We start from the raw sequence: 18,014 nt of genomic DNA, 5'->3' as shown, positions 1-18,014 counted from the left end.
CCACTAGGCCTACTACCACAACTACTATCACTCGGCCAAATACCACTACTACTATCACTAGGCCTACTATTACTTCTTATTCTACCACTACGACCACTAGGCCTACTACCACTACTACGATCACAAGGCCTACTACCCCTACTACTACCACTAGGCCTATTACCACTACTACGACCACTAGGCCTACTACCACTTCTACTACCACTAGGCCTACTACCACTACTACTATCACTAGGCCTACTACCACTACTACTACCACGAGGCCTACTACCACTACTACTATCACGAGGCCTACTACCACTACTACTATCACGAAGCCTACTACTACTTCTTATTCTACCACTACTACCACTAGGCCTACTACCACTACTACGATCACTAGGCCTACTACCACTACTACTACTACTACTACTACTACTACTACTACTACTACTACTACTACTACCACTAGGCCAACAACCACTACTACTACCACTACTATCACGAGGCCTACCACCACTACTACTACTACTACTACTTCTACTACTACTACTACTACTACCACTAATACTACTACCGCCACTACTACTATTACTACCACCACTACTACCACCACCACTACTACTACCTCTACTACTACTACTACTACTACCACTACCACTACTACTACCACTACCACTAATGGGCCTACTACCACTACAGCTACTACTACCACTACTACTACTACTACTACTACTACTACTACTACTACAATGACAACTACTACTAAGGCTTCTACCACTACTACTACTACTACCACTAATACTACTACCACTATGGCTACTAACACTACTACTACTACTAACACTAGGCCTACGACCTCTACTACCACAACTACCATTAGGGCTACTACCACTACTACTACTACCACTAGGCCAACTACTACAACTGCAACTACTCCCACTACTACTACTACCACTACTACTACTACTACTTCTACTACCACTGCTACTACTAATATCACTAGGGCTCATATCACTACTACTATTACCAGTACTCATACTACTTCTACTACCACGAGTACTACTACCACTACTACTACTTCAACCACTAGGCCTACTACCACTACTACTACTACTACCACTGGTACTACTACCACTACTACTACGTCTACCACTAGTACTACTACCACTACTACTACGTCTACCACTAGTACTACCACAACTACTACTACTACAACTACTACTACCACTTGGACTACAACAAATATATCTATTACTAAAACTAGTACTACAGCCACTACTACCACTACTAGCATTAGTTCTACTACCAATACTACTGCTACTACTAACACTACTACTACTACTACTACCACCACTACTAATACTACTACCACTACTACTACTACTACCACTAGTACTACAACCACTACTACTAAGTCTACCACTAGTACTACTACCACTACTACTACGTCTACCACTAGTACTAACACAACTACTACTACTACAACTACTACTACCACTTGGCCTACTACCAATACTACTATTACTACCACTGGTACTACAGCCACTACTACTACAACTACTTCCACTACTACCACTACTAATACTACTACCACTACTAGCATTAGTTCTACTACCAATACTACTGCTACTACTACCACTACTACAACTACCACGAGGACTACCACTACCACTACTACCACTACTACTACTACTACTACCACCACTACAACTACTACTACCACTACTACTACCACTAGTACTACTACCACTACTACTACGTCTACCACCTGTACTACCACAACTACTACTACTACCACTACTACTACCATGAGGACTACTACCACTACAACCATTACTATCACTACTACTAATACTACTACTATCACCACCACTACTACTACTACCACTACTAGCATTATTTCTAAAACCAATACTACTGCTACTACCACTACTACTACTACCACGAGGACTACTAACACTACTACCATTACTACTACTACTACTACTACTACTACTACCACTACTACTACTACTACCACTAGTACTACTACCACTACTACTACGTCTACCACTAGTACTACCACAACTACTACTACCACTTGGCCTACTACCACTACTACTACTACTACTACCACTACTACTACTACTACCACTACTACCACCATTTCTACTACCACTACAACCACTAGTTCTACTACCACTACCTATACTACTACCACTTCCACTACTGCTACTAGGTATACTACCACTACTACTACTACTACGACCACTAGGCCTACTAAAACTAATACTACTACTACTATCACTACGACCACTAGGCCTACTACCACCACTACTACTACTACTACTACTACTACTATCACTAGGCCTACTACCACTACTACTATCACTAGGCCTACTACCACTACTACTATCACTAGGCCTACTACTACTACTACTATCACTAGGCCTACTACTTCTTCTTATTCTACCACTAAGACCACTAGGCCTACTACCACTACTACGACCACTAGGCCTACTACCACTACTACTACCACTAGGCCTATTACCACTACTACGACCACTAGGCCTACTACCACTACTACTACCACTAGGCCTACTACCACTACTACTATCACGAGGCCTACTACCACTACTACTATCACTAGGCCTACTACCACTACTACTATCACTAGGCCTACTACCACTACTACTATCACTAGGCCTACTACCACTACTACTATCACTAGGCCTACTACTACTACTACTATCACTAGGCCTACTACCACTACTACTATCACTAGGCCTACTACCACTACTACTATCACTAGGTCTACTACTACTTCTTATTCTACCACTACTACCACTAGGCCTGCTACCACTACTACGACCACTAGGCCTACTACCACTACTACTACCACTAGGCCTACTACCACTACTACTACCACTAGGCCTACTACCACTACTACTATCACTAGGCATACTACTAATTCTACTATCAATAGGCCTACTACTACTACTTATCCAACCACTACTACCACTTGGCCTACTACCACTACTACCACTTCCACTGCTACTCCTCCTCCTCTTCCTCCTCCCCCTCCCGTGAAAAAATATGATTTGACTGTCTCCATAAGAGAACCCTATTTTCCACCGCTGCTACTCTCTGTTGTCATCATCTATGCACAGTCACTTCAATAACTCTACATAAATGTACATATTAGCTCACACATTGAGGCAATATAATACACATTGACATTGACTCTGTACCTGTACCTGTACCCCCCTGTATATAGTCTCACTATATAGTCTCATTATTGTTATTGTACTGCTGCTCTTTAAATACTTGTTAATTGTATTTCTCATTCTTATCTGTATTTCTTTAAACTGAATTGTTGGTTCTGGGCTCGTAGTTAGCATTTCACTGTAACGTCCAGACCAGTTGAATTCAGTGCATGTGACTAATACAATTTGATTTGATTTACTATTACTATTGTTTCTACTACTACATACAGATACATTTGGCCAGCTGAAGCGAGTCACACAATTCATAGAAAATGACCACTCTAGTGTTTTCATTTATTTGTCTTTCTCTAGCGCTGTGATAATTCAAGTAAGACTGGAGATCCAGAGATATTAGACAGCTGAATTGTTTATTATAACCACTGTAATATTACATGAAGGGTAGCCAATACATTACACCATACATGGAAAATACACATATATTCATTATAACACATTTCACTGAGGCCTTGCTATGTGTTGATGGTGGTATGAATGCCACATGCCCATTGGTGTATTGACACACATTGGGTTGTGGCCCACAGGCCTATGATGAGAGGTTTAAGAAGTCAATGTTGTTTTTGATGAGATAGTAGACCATGCTTGTCCAGAGCAGGCCTTTGAGACAGAGGCACAGTAAGGGGCTTGTGTGTGGGCTCCTGATCTGGACCTGGACTGGACAGCAGCAGTCACTGAGGGGGTCACTTAGGGGGTCACTGAGGGGGCCTGCGGAAGCACAGCAGGCTGTCAGTGGCCGCTGGGGTAGAGCAGTGAGAAACATAGTCAAAATAATACATTTTATTTCTGCTTCATTATTGTCTTGACTTTCATAATGTGCGACCACACCCATGTAGATATGGCTGCTTGGCATAATGTGCTGTTGGATGTTTGTTCAGGACTTATTGAACATCCATGTACCTGTGACAGATCTCGTCTACCAGCCGGCTCTTTCTCTTTCGAACCATCTTTCACAATGTCTCATGAAGAAACCGGAATGGAGACCATGGCAGGAGCGGATTTACATTTGCTGATATCTCAGTCCATCACTGTTCAGCAAAACCCTTAGAACCTGCCCTCTACAAACGAATTAGGCTAAACAAGGAAGTGAGTTCGGGAAATCAGGAAGAATGCACGTAGTTCTCACATGTAAACTTCACATTTTGCTCATTTGCCCATTCATCATCTGCACATCTATCACTCCAGTGTTTAATTGCTATATTGTAATTATGTATCGACTATGGCATATTTATTGCCTTACCTCCCTTATCCTACCTCATTTGCACACACTGTATTGTATTATTGACTCCATGTTTGTTTATTCCATGTGTAACTCTGTCTTGTTGTTTGTGTCACACTGCTTTGCTTTATCTTGGCCAGGTCTCATTTGTAAATGAGCACTTCATCTCAACTAGCCTACCTGGTTAAATAAAGGTGAAATAAATAAAATAAGAAATATGCCCAAACTCAGAATCATTTGGTGCTTCCTAAAAGTCCTATGTTCATTGTGAGGTTTTCTGCAGTTTTCATAGTCAAACTGTAGCAGGCTCTCTATCCTTGATTTGAACCCTTCCCTTTCAAGTAACAATTAATTGCACAGTGTTTCCAGTCTCTATTTTTTGGTATCAATTAAGCCTGTGGATGAGTTTAACCCATGACTGACTTAGATATGATGTGTCTGTGTTTATTATAGAAAGACTTAGAATAGACCAATGGTCAGTATTCATCCTAAAGGGCTTTGGTTGACGCGTTTCCCAAAATATGTTTCTTTACTATCGTATATCATTAGATGCCTTCCCCATGATATGTTTCTTGGTATTTTGCTCTGGCCTCAGCAATATAATGAAACATTTAGGAGCAAAAATGCAGAAAAGTAAACCAAAACTGGAAGCCAGAATAGCAAATATCTCCACAGCTACAGTGAACTTCCCAGGAGAGCTGACATAAGCTGGGATAAAGGTGATCCAGACTGCACAGAATATGAGCATGCTGAAGGTGATGAATTTGGCCTCATTGAAATTATCAGGCAGCTTTCGAGCCAGAAAAGCCAGCACAAAGCACAAGAGAGCTAGGAGTCCTATATACCCCAACACAGCCCAGAAACCAATAGCTGAACCCACATCACACTCTAGAATGACCTTTTCCTTATAAGTCTTCATGTTCTTGTAGGGGAAAGGAGGGGAGACTGTTAGCCAAAGTACACAGATCAGGACCTGTATGAGAGTGAAAGCCAGAACACTGAGTCTCTGCTGTGGAGGACCAAACCATTTCATGATATTACTGGCTGGAAGTGTAGCCCTGAAGGCCATCAACACCACTATTGTTTTCCCCAGAACACAAGACATGCAGAGGACAAAGGTGATCCCAAACGCTGTGTGGCGCAGTGAGCAGGACCACTCAGAGGGCCGGCCGATGAAAGTAAGAGAACACAAAAAACACAGAGACAAGAAGAAGAGTAGCAGGAAGCTCAGCTCAGAGTTGTTGGCCCTGACGATGGGAGTGTCCTTGTGAATTGAAAACACAACAGCAACCAGAGTAGTAACACCGGACCCCAGTAAGGAGAAAAACACCAGAACTATCCCCATCATTTCTTCATAGGAGAGGAATTCAACTGGTTTCAACACACAGAGGTTCCTTTTTTCATTGGACCAATACTCCAAGTCACATCGATAGCAGCCGTTAGAATCTGTAAAAGGATTAGAACGTCATTCATTCCATGAATCAGTGTGTCACTGTGTCATGTGTTTTATGATATCTATTAATCCTGTTGGGCAGTGACAGAACTTGAAAGTATTGAAGGTAGCCCTAAATGCATTATATATTACCTGTGATATTACTGATCTCTCCCTCCGCACATGGTACACAGTCATAGCAGCATACAGGCTTTCCTTTCTGTACAGCCTTACGAGTGCCTGTGGGACAGCTCTCACTGCACACTGATGCAGGTGTCTGTAGAGAAATACAACATGCCTGAATATTGGTGTATTTTATGTAAATAAACGTGCAGAAATGTTTTACATTTACATTTACATTTAAGTCATTTAGCAGACGCTCTTATCCAGAGCGACTTACAAATTGGATTAATGTCACTACTTGTGGAAGTTATATTACCAATGTAAAACAAGACAATTGAGATAGACTATGTGGATTATGTATACATTATAGAATTCATGTCTTACATTTGCAGTGGTTTGAGATTAACATGAGTTATGCTTTTGCAACATAGTCAACATGTATTTAGTCCTACCTCTGCCTGGCCCCCTGCCCAGACCAGTTTTCCCTTGTTGAAGGTGATGCGCTGTTCAGGGGGCATCGAGGAATCATACAGCCCCACAACATGGAACTGCAGGGTCCCATTCTCCTCCTGCTGCCAGTTCACTAGGTCGTAGAACGCCACCACATCTCCGTTATCATCAAACCAGATCTCCTCTCCTGTCTTTACTCTAAACCTCACCTCCTTCAGGTACTGTAGCACCTGCTCAACAACATGGGGAGAGGGAGAGAGAATGAGATAGAGAGAGAGGGAGAGACAGAGAGAGAGAGAGAGACACACAGAGAGATACAGAGAGACACAGAGAGGGAAACACACAGGGAGAGAGTCACAGCGAGGGAAACACTTATGGAGAGACAGAGAGTGGAATGTTTCATAAGATATGTTATTTATGTTTTGTCGTATCTGAGACTTGCTCACCTGCTGTGGTGTGTAGACTGGTCTTTTGCCGCTGTCTGTGTCATTCTTTAAGTCTGTCAGTAGGTTTTGCAGAGCGTGTGCAATGGCATATACAGCTGTGTACACTTTGTTGGATATTCTCAGCTCTGACATGTCAGTGTATTGGTTCTTCAGCTTTGCTAAGCTCTCTGTTCCTGTGCACAGTGTGCTGCTGCCCCCCTCGAAGGAGCACTGGAACACAGTCTCCCAGAACTCCCTGAGCAGGGTGTTGTCTGGCGCCTGGGAGGGGTGCACCTTGTGTAGGAACCCCTCCAGACCATCCAGCCTGGCATTCCTGATGGCAAAGCCCACCGCCCCCCTCAGGAAGCCGTAGGCCTTGTTTTCCGCCAGCAGTCTGGCTGTGATCCAGGACTCGCTGCCCACCCACTGAAGCCCTGGGTCTCCCTCCAGGGCCATCTCATTCATCAGAGGTACGATGTCCCCCAAGCCCATGAACAGTACCACCACCCTGGCTGTGGCCCTCCGGATGACCTTGACGACTTCCAGGAGCTTCTCTCTGGGGTCTGTGCGGTGGATGGACTCTTGGTACTCTACACAGACCCCTTCATGCCACGCTGCCTCCATGAATGTGGCCATGCCGTTGTTTCCATAGTCATTGTTGCTGTTCACCACTCCCACCCAGTTCCATCCAAAGTGTTTGACCAGCTTTGCCAGGGCTCTGCTCTGGTAGAAGTCACTGGGGATGGTTCTGAAGAAGGAAGGGAACTTCTTTTTGTTACTCAGACATGCACAGGTGGCAAAGTGGCTGATCTGTGTGGAAGAAACGGGAAGATTTGAATTGATCTTTCATACATAGCTGACATTGATGAAACTACCCCTAAAGAGCCACAACCAGAAGGTGTCTCACCACAGGGATGCTGAATGGTCCGACCAGGGATGATATTCCGATGGTGGATGTGGAGCTTGACTCCCCTACAATACCCAACACGGCTGGAGATCTGGAACAGGAGGAGGAGTCTCCCAGGCTGTCCTCAGGCCCAGGGCTGTTCATCATTGCCAGGGCTGAGTGGATGGCCAGGGGAGCATAGCTACAGGAGTCATAGACCTGGTAACCCAGAGACAGCCCTGGGAGCAGATCACTGCTGTTGTTGATCTCCTCCAGGGCAAAGATCAGGGTCTGTGCAAACTGGAACTCACGTTGGTTGATACTAGACAGCGGTAACAAACCAAAAATAAGTTAGTTGAAGCCAGGAATCGCAAATGCCATAACTCACATATGCCAGCAAAACTGATATACTCGTTCGAGATGAGTTGAGTATTGTGTTTAGTATAACAGAAAAAATGCTAAAAGTTCCCAGAGACAGTTTTTTTCAACACATACCTGATACAGGGTGTTTTCTCTGGTCTGGAGGTGAACGAATGGACCTTGAAGAGAGCATTCCTATGTAGAGGGAACACTGCCCCAATGTTGATGTCCCCCTTGGCAGACAGGAGAGGCAGAGCGGGTTGGCCCAGCAGAGAGCAGATTGGGGCTGGAGCAGCTATACCCCCCATCACCACCACCAGCAGCCGGAGAACATCTCCTGTACTCAGTGCCATGCCAGCATTCAGCAGGGCAGCTGTGTCTTTGAGGGCAGACAGATGGGTTCCTCTTTTATAGAGGTGAAAGTGCCCCGTAAGATGCTGGAACTGCACATACACTCCCTCTCAACGAGTGGGATGTGGTTCTAGTGTTTATTGTGTCCCCGGGGTATAGGATGAGAGAGGGAGGTGGAATAGTGACAGAGGCTGGGTTACGCTGCTAATTTGAGCAAGTAGTGGATAGATAAGTGCAGCCTCTGTCAGTATCCCAACTCCCTCTCTCATCATAGACAAGGTTTTTGTCTAGCTCATGGTTTGTCCCAGGTACGTAACCTGATGGTCGCAAAGAAGGCCCTGATTGTTGAACCACTGATCCAAGCCCACTCAGTGCTTTTAACATAGTGTTTTCAAACATATTTGACACACTTCAACAGACTGTACCATTCAAACGTTTGGACCCAACTACATATTCAAGGCTTTTTGTTTATTTTTAATATTTTCTACATTTTTGAATAATATTGAAGACATCAAAACTATGACATTACACATACGGAATCATGTTGTAACCAAAAAAGTGTTAAACAATATATTTTATATTTGAGGTTCTTCAAAGTAGCCAACCTTTGCCAGTTGTTTATTTGGCTCCTGTGTGGCGCAGCGGTATAAGGCCCTGCATTACAGAGCAGGAGGTGTCACTACAGTCCCTGGTTTGATTCCAGGCTATATCACATCTGGCTGTGATTGGGAGGCCCATTGGGCAATGAGTCCCATTGGGAGTCCCATTGGGCAATGCAAGAAGCTTGGATATGCATATAGATAGAAAGCACTCTAAAGTTTCCAAAACTGATAAAATAATGTCTGTGAGTATAACAGACCTAATATGGCAAGCGAAAACCTGAGGACTTTGAATATAAAAGGAAGACCTCTCATATTGCAGTTCCTAGGGCTTCCAATAGATGTCAACAGTCTTTAGAAAGAGTTTCAGTTGAAAAATGAGCTAGAATTTGAAGTATTAGTAATTGGGTGGTTGTTTCCTGTCTTTGTGTTTTATGCACCAGTTAGGACTGTTTCGGTTTTCACGTTTATTGTTTTGTATCCTGTTCATGTTTGAGTTACCTTTTAAATTAACAGGAACTCTAACAACACAGCGTTTTGGTCCGCCTCTCCTTCCCAGGAAGAAATCCGTTACAGAACCACCTGTTACCACAGGACCAAGCAGCGTGGTAGCAGGCAGCAGCAGCAGGAGAAGCAGCCAGCATCAGAAGACTCATGGACATGGAAGGACGAGTTGGACGGAAAAGGACCCTGGGCAGAGCCAGGGGAATATCGCCGCCCCAAAGCAGAGCTGGAGGCAGAGAAAGCAGAGAGGCGGCATTACGAGGACCAGGAGAGGCAGCGATGTCAGGATTTCGGGACATGGGAGCAGAATCTGGACTATGCAACTTGGGAAGAGATAGACAGCTGGGCGGTCTACCCTGGGAGAGTGCCGGAGCCCGCCTGGGATTCGATGGAGCAGTGCGAGGAAGGTTACAGGAGAATGAGGTTGGCGAAGCGAGCACGGCGGTGCGGAAGGACGCCAGAGAGTCAGCCCCAAAAATGTATTGGGGGAGGCACACAGGGAGTATGGCGAAGCCAGGTAGGAGACCTGCGCCAACTTCCTGTGCTTACCAGAGAGCGAGAGAGACCGGGCAGGCACCGTGTTATGCTGTGGAGCGCACGGTCTCCAGTGCGGGTGCATAGCCCGGTGCGGTACATACCAGCTCCTCTTATCGGCCGGGCTAGAGTGGATATCAGGCCAGGTAAGGTTGGGCAGGCTCGGTGCTCAAGAGCTCCAGTGCACCTGCACGGTCCAGTCTATCCAGTGCCACCTACACGCACCAGCCCTCTGGTGACAGCCCCCCGCACCAGGCTTCCTGTACATGTCCAGAGCCCAGTACTCCCTGTTTCTCCTCCCCGCACTCGCCCTGAAGTGCGTGTCCTCGGCCCAGTACCACCAGTGCCGGCACCACGCATCAGGCCTATAGTGTGTCCCGCCTGTCCGGCGCTGCCAGAGTTTCCGCCCCTCAGTCCAGAGGCGCCAGAGCCCCTCTGTCCAGCACTGCCAGAGCCTTCCTCCTCTCCAGCGCAGCCGGAGTCTCCCGCCTGTCCGGCGCTGCCAGAGCTTCCGCCCCTCAGTCCAGAGGAGCCAGAGCCACTCAGTCCAGAGGCGCCAGAGCCACTCAGTCCAGAGGCGACAGAGCTCCTCTGCTCAGCGCTGCCAGAGCCTTCCTCCTCTCCAGCGTTGCCGGAGCTGCCCGCCTGCCCAGCGCAGCCTGGGCTGCCCGTCTGTCCAGAGCTGCTAGAATCTCCCATCTGTCCAGAGCTGCTAGAGTCTCCCGTCTGTCCAGAGCTGCTAGAGTCTCCCATCTGTCCAGAGCAGCTAGAGTCTCCCGTCTGTCCAGAGCTGCTAGAGTCTCCCGTCTGTCCAGAGCCGCAAGAGTGTCCCGTCTGTCCAGAGCCGCTAGAGTCTCCCGTCTGTCCAGAGCCGCTAGAGTCTCCCGTCTGTCCAGAGCCGCTAGAGTCTCCCGTCTGTCCAGAGCCGCTAGAGTCTTCCGTCTGTCCAGAGCCGCTAGAGCAGCCAGTCAGCATGGAGCCGCCAGAGCCGCCAGTCAGCATGGAGCCTCCAGAGCCGCCAGTCAGCCAGGATCTGCCAGAGTCGCCAGTCAGCCAGGATCTGCCAGAGCCGCCAGTCAGCCAGGATCTGCCAGAGTCGCCAGTCAGCCAGGATCTGCCAGAGCCGCCAGTCAGCCAGGATCTGCCAGAGCCGCCAGTCAGCCTGAGCTCCCTCTCGGTCCTGAGCTACCTCTCGGTCCTGAGCTACCCCTTGATCCTGAGCTACCCCTCGGCCCTGAGCTACCCCTCGGTCCTGAGCTACCCTTCGGTCCTGAGCTGCCCCTCGGTACTGAGCTACCCCTCGGTCCTGAGACACCTCAACTCCGAGCTGCCCCTCAGTCCGGAGCTGCCCTTCAGTCCAGTGGAGCCCTTTGTTAGGGTTCCTAGGTCAAGGTCAGCGGCGAGGGTCGCCACTCAAAGGGCGCTAAGGAGGTGGACTAAGACAATTATGGAGTGGGGTCCACGTCCAGCGCCAGAGCCGCCACCGCGGACAGATGCCCACCCAGACCCTCCCCTATAGGTTTAGGTTGCGCGGTCGGAGTCCGCACCTTGGGGAGGGGGTACTGTCACGTTCTGACCATAGTTCTTGTTCTAGTTCTAGTTCTATGTTTGGCCTGATATGGTTCTCAATCAGAGGCAGGTGTTAGTCATTGTCTCTGATTGGGAACCATATTTAGGTAGCCTGTTTTGTGTTGGGATTTGTGGGTGGTTGTTTCCTGTCTTTGTGTTTTATGCACCAGTTAGTACTGTTTCGGTTTTCACATTTATTGTTTTGTATCTTGTTCATGTTTGAGTTACCTTATTAAATTAACATGAACTCTAACCACACTGCGTTTTGGTCTGCCTCTTTTACATTTACATTACATTTAAGTCATTTAGCAGACGCTCTTATCCAGAGCGACTTCCCAGGAAATAAGCCGTTACAGTTGCGTGTTCCGGTGAGGGCGTGCACTTCGTTTTTTTATCTCCGGCAATGGTCTCCGGTATTCTCTGTCTTAAATTGTATTGTTTATTTACATATTAGGGTACCTGATGATTGATTAGGAACGTTGTTTGATATGTTTGGAAGAAGTTTATTGGTAACTTACGGGATTCATTTGTATACATTTTGAATGATGGAAACCGGTGGATTACTGAGTCAAGCGCACCAATGAAACTTACTTTTTTGAGATATAAAGAAGGACTTTATCGAAAAAAAGGACCATTTGTTATGTACCTGGGTGTCACGCGCTGGCCATAGAGAGGCTTTTTATTCACTTATTTATTTTGGCTGTCTATCGTTGTGTCTAATTGAGAACAATACTTTAGGTACCCCTTTCCCCACCTGTTTTGTGGGAAGTTAAATTTGACTTTTTTCAGGGCACTTACCCCAAAGCTTCACGGTTTGGTTTTGTTCTTTGTTTTGTGGGCGTCATTTTTAATAAAAAGCAAATGTACGCTTACCATGCTGCACCTTGGTCCAGTCATTCAGCCAGCTGTGACACTGGGACCCTTGTGATTGCAACCAGATGAAGATCGTCAAAGGTAAGTGATTTATTTTATCTCTATTTCTGACTTGCATGACGTCTCTGCTTGGTTGGACAATGTATGTAATGCTCTTGTGTGTGGGGCGCAGTTCTCAGATAATCGCATGGTGTGCTTTCGCCATAAATGCTTTTTGAAATCTGATGAAATGAGGCTGGATTAACAAGAAGATAAGCTTTTAAATGATGATGACACTTCAGTTTTCATGAATGTTTAATATTCCGATTTCTGTCATTTGAATTTTGTGCTCTGCAATTTCACCGGATGTTGTCGAGGTGGGACGCTAGCTACCCAATGATCCCTAAGGAATTAACTGACTTGCTTAGAGTTAATTAGGGCTAGCTGTCCCGCAAGATGAACACAAGCCGACAACTTCCGGTGAAATTGGAGGGCTCGCAATTCAAATAAATATTCCTAATATTAAATATTAACGAACATACAAGTGTCTTACATCATGTAAAAGCGTAACTTCTTGTTAATCTAACTGCGTTGTCAGATTTCAATGAGGCTTTACGGCGAAAGTATCCATGTGATTGTCTGAAGACAGTGCCCCACATCAACATATTTTTCAACCAGCACAGGCTTGACAAAATCACAAATAGCGATTAAATAAATCACGTACATTTGAAGATCTTCCTCTGTTTGCAATCCCAAGGGTCCCAGCTACATCTTGAAAGGTTGTTTTGTTCGATAAAATGCTTCTTTATATCCCAAAAGGTCAATTTAGTTGGCGCCACTGATTTCAGTAATCCACACGTTCAACATGCAGACAAAGGAGTCCAAAAAGCTAAAGCTAAACTTCGTCCAAACAAATCAAAAGACATTTCTATTCAATCCTAAGGCACTTAAAACGTGAATAAAATATTTCCTACGGAAAGTAGTATGTTCAACAGGAAAGGAAAATCCGTAAGCGCACTCCCTCTCCCTCGCTAGCCGAATTTACTTCAGGTGGTATCCTAAGAAAAACTCAAAATACTTTTGAGTTGTTTTTTTTTAGTTGTTTTTCAGAAAAGGAGCCTGAAACCTTGAATAAAGACTGTTGACATCTAGTGGAAGCCATAGGAATTGCAATCTGGGAGACGGATACACATAGAAACTATAGGTTTCCATAATAAGAGCCTGGGAGCCCAAAAAAATTAAATTCTGTTCTGATTTTCTTCTGATTTTTGCCTGCCATATCAATTTTGTTAAAGTCTCAGACATTTTTCAATATTTTCGGAAACTTCAAAGTGTTTTCTATCCAATGCTACCAATTATATGCATATCCTGGCTTCTGGGCCTGAGTAACAGGCAGTTTACTTTGGGCACGTCAATCAGGCGGAAATTCAGGAAACTAGACCCTATCTCAGAGAGGTTTTAAAAATAAAACAAATGTGTTTTAAATGGCATTGACAGCTTTTTCCCACTCTTGTCATTCTCTCACCCATCTTCATGAGGATTGCTTTTCCAACAGTCTTGAAGGAGTTCCCACATACGTTGAGGACGTGTTGGCTGCTTATCCTTCACTCTGCAGTCCAACTCATCCCAAACCATCTCAATAGGGTTGTGGGGTGACTGTGGAGGTCAGGTAATCTAATGCAGCACTCCATCACTCTCCTTGGTCAAATAGCCCTTACACAAACCGTTTTGGGTTATTGTCCTGTTGAAAAACAAATGATAGACCCACTAAGTGCCAACCAGATGGGATGGAGTATCACTGGGATGGGGTATCAATGCTTCACGGAGGGAACAACACATGTGGTTCCTACTCTGCATCTCACAAAGACACAGTGGTTGGAACCAAAAATATCAAATTTGGACTCATCAGACCAAATGACAGATTTCCACCGGTCTACTGTCCATTGCTCGTACTTCTTGGCCTAAGCAAGTCTATTCATCTTGTTTGTGTCCTTTAGTTCTAGCAGCAATTCCACCATGAAAGCCTGATTCACACGGTCTACTCTGAACAGTTGATGTTGAGATGTGTCTGTTACGTGAGTGAACTCCATGAAGCACTTATTTGGCTGCAATATCCGAGGCTGGTAATTCCAATGAACTTATCCTCTGCAGCAGAGGTAAGTCTGGGTCTTCCTCTCCTGTGGTGGGCCTCATGAGAGCCAGTATCATCATAGCGCTTGATTGTTGTTGCAAATGATCCGTATTGACTAAAATTCATGTCTTAAAGTAATTATGTACTGTTGCTTCTCTTTGCTTATTTGAGCTGTTTTTGTCATGATATGGACTTGGTCTTTAACCAAATAGGGCTATCTTCTGTATTCCACCCCTACCTTGTCACAATTTAACTGATTGTCTGAAATGCATAAAGAAGGAAAGCAATTCCACAAATACAATTTTAACAAGGAACACATGTTAACCTCTTGAAACTCTAGGGGCGCTATATCATTTTTGGATAAAAAGACGTGCCCGTTTTAAGCGCAATATTTTGTCACAAAAAGATGCTCGACTATGCATATAATTGATAGCTTTGGAAAGAAAACACTCTGACGTTTCCAGAACTGCAAAGATATTCTCTGTGCGTGCCCTAGAACGTGAGCTACAGGCAAAACCAAGATGAAACGGCATCCAGGAAATCAGCAGGATTTTTGAGGCTCCGTTTTCCATTGTCTCCTTATATGGCTGTGAATGCGAGAGGAATGAGCCTGCCCTTTCTGTCGTTTCCCCAAGGTGTCTGCAGCATTGTGACGTATTTGTAGGCATATCATTGGAAGATTGACCATAAGAGACCACATTTACCAGGTGTCCGCCCGGTGTCCTGCGCCGAAATTGGTGCGCAAACCTCAGCTGCAAGTATTTTTCCATGGAATTCAGAGAAGAAAGCAGGCTTCCACGAACAATATATCAATGAAGAGATATGTGAAAAAACACCTTGAGGATTGATTCCAAACAACGTTTGCCATGTTTCGGTCGATATTATGGAGTTAATTCGGAAAAAGTTTGACGTTGTTGGTGACTGAATTTTCGGTTCGTTTCGGTAGCCAAATGTGATGTACAAAACGGAGCGATTTCTCCTACACAAAGATTCTTTCAGGAAAAACTGAACATTTGCTATGTAACTGAGAGTCTCCTCACTGAAAACATCCGAAGCTCTTCAAAGGTAAATTATTTTATTTATTTGGTTATCTGGTTTTTGTGAAAATGTTGTGTGCTAAATGCTACTCAAAATGCTAAGCTAGCTTAGCATACTCTTACACAAATTAGTGAATTGCTATGGTTCAAAAGCATATTTTGAAAATCTGAGATGACAGTGTTGTTAAGAAAAGGCTAAGCTTGAGAGCAGGCGTATTATTTTCATTTTATTTGCGATTTTCAGAAATCGTTAACGTTACATTATGAGATTGAGCATGAGGCTATAACTGTATACAGGTTTTTTTCATAGCCAAACGTGAACAAAACGGAGCGATTTGTCCTACACAAATAATATTTTTTTGAAAAACTGAACATTTGCTATCTAACTGAGAGTCTCCTCATTGAAAACATCTGAAGTTCTTCAAAGGTAAATGATTTTATTTGAATGATTTTCTTGTTTTTGTGAAAATGTTGCCTGCTGAATTCTAGGCTTATAGCTATGTTAGCAATCAATACTCTTACACAAATGCTTGTTTAGCTATGGTTGAAAAGCATATTTTGAAAATCTGAGATGACAGTGTTGTTAACAAAAGTCTAAGCTTGAGAGCAAATATATTTATTTCATTTCATTTGCGATTTTCATGAATAGTTAACGTTGCGTTATGCTAATGAGCTTGAGGCTATAAATAGAATCCCGGATCCGAGATTGCGCGACGCAACAGGTTAATGTTAATTCAAATGCATTCCAGGTGAAGCTGTTGGAGAGAAACCAACAGTGTTCAAAGCTGTCATCAAGACAAAGGGAGGCTATTTTGAAGAATCACAAATATAAAATATATTTTGATTTGTTTAACACTTTTTTTTGGTTACTACATCATTCCATATGTGTTATTTCATAGTTTTAATGCCTTCACTACTATTCTATAATGTATTATATCGTAAAAATAAATAAAAACCCTTAAATGAGTAGGTGTGTCCAAACTTTTGACTGCTAAGGTACAGGTGAAGTCTGAAGTTTACATACACCGAGCCAAATACATTTAAACTCGTTTTTTTCACAATTCCCTGTCTTAGATCATTTAGGATCACCACTTTTTTCTGAAAGTGAAATGTCAGAATAATAGTAGAGAGAATGATTTATTCAGCTTTTATTTATTTCAATACATTCCCATTTACAACCCAGCTTTAACTTCCTGACTGATGTCTTGCGATGTTGCTTCAATATATCCACATAATTTTCCTACCTCATGATGCCATCTATTTTTTGAAGTGCACCGGTCCCTCCCGCAGCAAAGCACCCCCACAACATGATGCTGCCACCCCCGTGCTTCACGGTTGGGATGGTGTTCTTCGGCTTGCAAGCCTCCCTTTTTTCCTCCAAACATAATGATGGTCATTATGGCCAAACAGTTCTATTTCTGTTTCATCAGACCAGAGGACGGTTGTGGAACAGTTATGGGATGGTTATGGCGGTTGTGGAACAGTTATGGGATGGTTATGGCGGTTGTGGAACAGTGGCTGAGCGGCCTTTCAGGTTATGTCGATAGAGGACTCGTTTTACTGTGAGTATAGATACTTTTGTACCTGTTTCCTCCAGCATCTTCACAAGGTCCTTTGCTGTTGGTCCTGTGCACTTTTAAATCAAATGTAAACACCAAATCTTTCCATTTCAACTGCAACTTACTTTAGAATAAATAGTGAATCATGCAAAGATGGCCAATATTTGACGGTATCTGTAAATGATACTGTGTCCCTGGAAGGGAAGCTGCTACTGTTATTGTTGTGTTAGAGGATGAGATGGGGGCCTTGAGGTGTTTCCTCCCCTGGGGCTGAACTCTGTGGTATTAGCAGCAGCTCCTCTGTACCTGTAGAGAGTCATCTTACTGTGTGTGTGTGTGTTTGTTGGTGTGTGTGTGTGTGTGTTTGTTTAAGGTCCTGCATGTCTGCAGCCGGTAGTCTGTCTGTCTGTCTTCATGTCTGCCTGTTTGTCTTCCTGCCCTGTTTATTTTGTTTACACTTTATCATCTTGAGATAGCCTGACCATCTTTGACTACGTCCTGACGTTCATGTTAGAAAATCCATTATTTGACCAAAGGTTAAAATCCATTCTCTTGTTGAATGTGATGTATTTAAATGCATACAACACTAAAAACACACAAGTGACATTTGTTTATTAAGGTGGATACATGCAACAGATCATTACAGAACATTTGAGAAATACTGTCTCAGATAGTAGGCATTTTCTGAAATATGTTAAAAACATTATAATGTTGTATGATATAATGTCATAATGTTATGTT

The 18,014-nt window shown here is 44.2% G+C and overlaps 2 protein-coding genes across 2 annotated transcripts in view; one reads left to right on the top strand and one right to left on the bottom strand.

Annotated features, from left to right (window-relative positions):
- LOC135553470 (mucin-2-like) overlaps positions 1–3,590 on the top strand; it is a 13,573-nt gene extending 9,983 nt beyond the window's left edge. Inside the window, exons 4-6 of the mRNA XM_064985577.1 lie at positions 1–1,741; positions 2,282–3,047; positions 3,540–3,590. The exon at positions 1–1,741 is cut by the window's left edge and continues 128 nt beyond it. Coding sequence (XP_064841649.1) covers positions 1–1,741; positions 2,282–3,047; positions 3,540–3,590 — 2,558 coding nt within the window. The remainder of the gene's footprint in view (positions 1,742–2,281; positions 3,048–3,539) is intronic.
- Positions 3,591–4,993: 1,403 nt separating this feature from the next.
- LOC135553469 (extracellular calcium-sensing receptor-like) lies at positions 4,994–17,314 on the bottom strand. The gene is made up of 9 exons (XM_064985576.1): positions 17,228–17,314; positions 10,602–10,851; positions 9,677–9,817; positions 8,273–8,516; positions 7,799–8,099; positions 6,913–7,701; positions 6,469–6,696; positions 6,047–6,170; positions 4,994–5,907 (listed from the first exon to the last, which is right to left on the bottom strand). The coding sequence occupies exons 1-9, from the start codon at positions 17,312–17,314 to the stop codon at positions 4,994–4,996; spliced, it is 3,078 nt and encodes a 1,025-aa protein (XP_064841648.1).
- Positions 17,315–18,014: the final 700 nt, after the last annotated feature.

The sequence above is a fragment of the Oncorhynchus masou genome, chromosome 13 (assembly GCF_036934945.1).
Source record: "Oncorhynchus masou masou isolate Uvic2021 chromosome 13, UVic_Omas_1.1, whole genome shotgun sequence".
Taxonomy (NCBI): domain Eukaryota; kingdom Metazoa; phylum Chordata; class Actinopteri; order Salmoniformes; family Salmonidae; genus Oncorhynchus; species Oncorhynchus masou.
This window is presented reverse-complemented; position numbering and strand designations above follow the sequence as displayed.

Bases quoted from the DNA above. Each gene is read 5' to 3' on its own strand.
- LOC135553469 (XM_064985576.1), bottom strand. From the start codon at position 17,314: ATGCTGGAGGAAACAGGTACAAAAGTATCTATACTCACAGTAAAACGA. The intron at 9,818-10,601 runs GCTGCGCTGGAG...CTCTGCCTCCAG, and splicing joins CGGACAGGCGGGAGACTCCG to CTCTGCTTTGGGGCGGCGAT. The intron at 8,100-8,272 runs GTATGTGTTGAA...ACCGCTGTCTAG, and splicing joins GAGAAAACACCCTGTATCAG to TATCAACCAACGTGAGTTCC.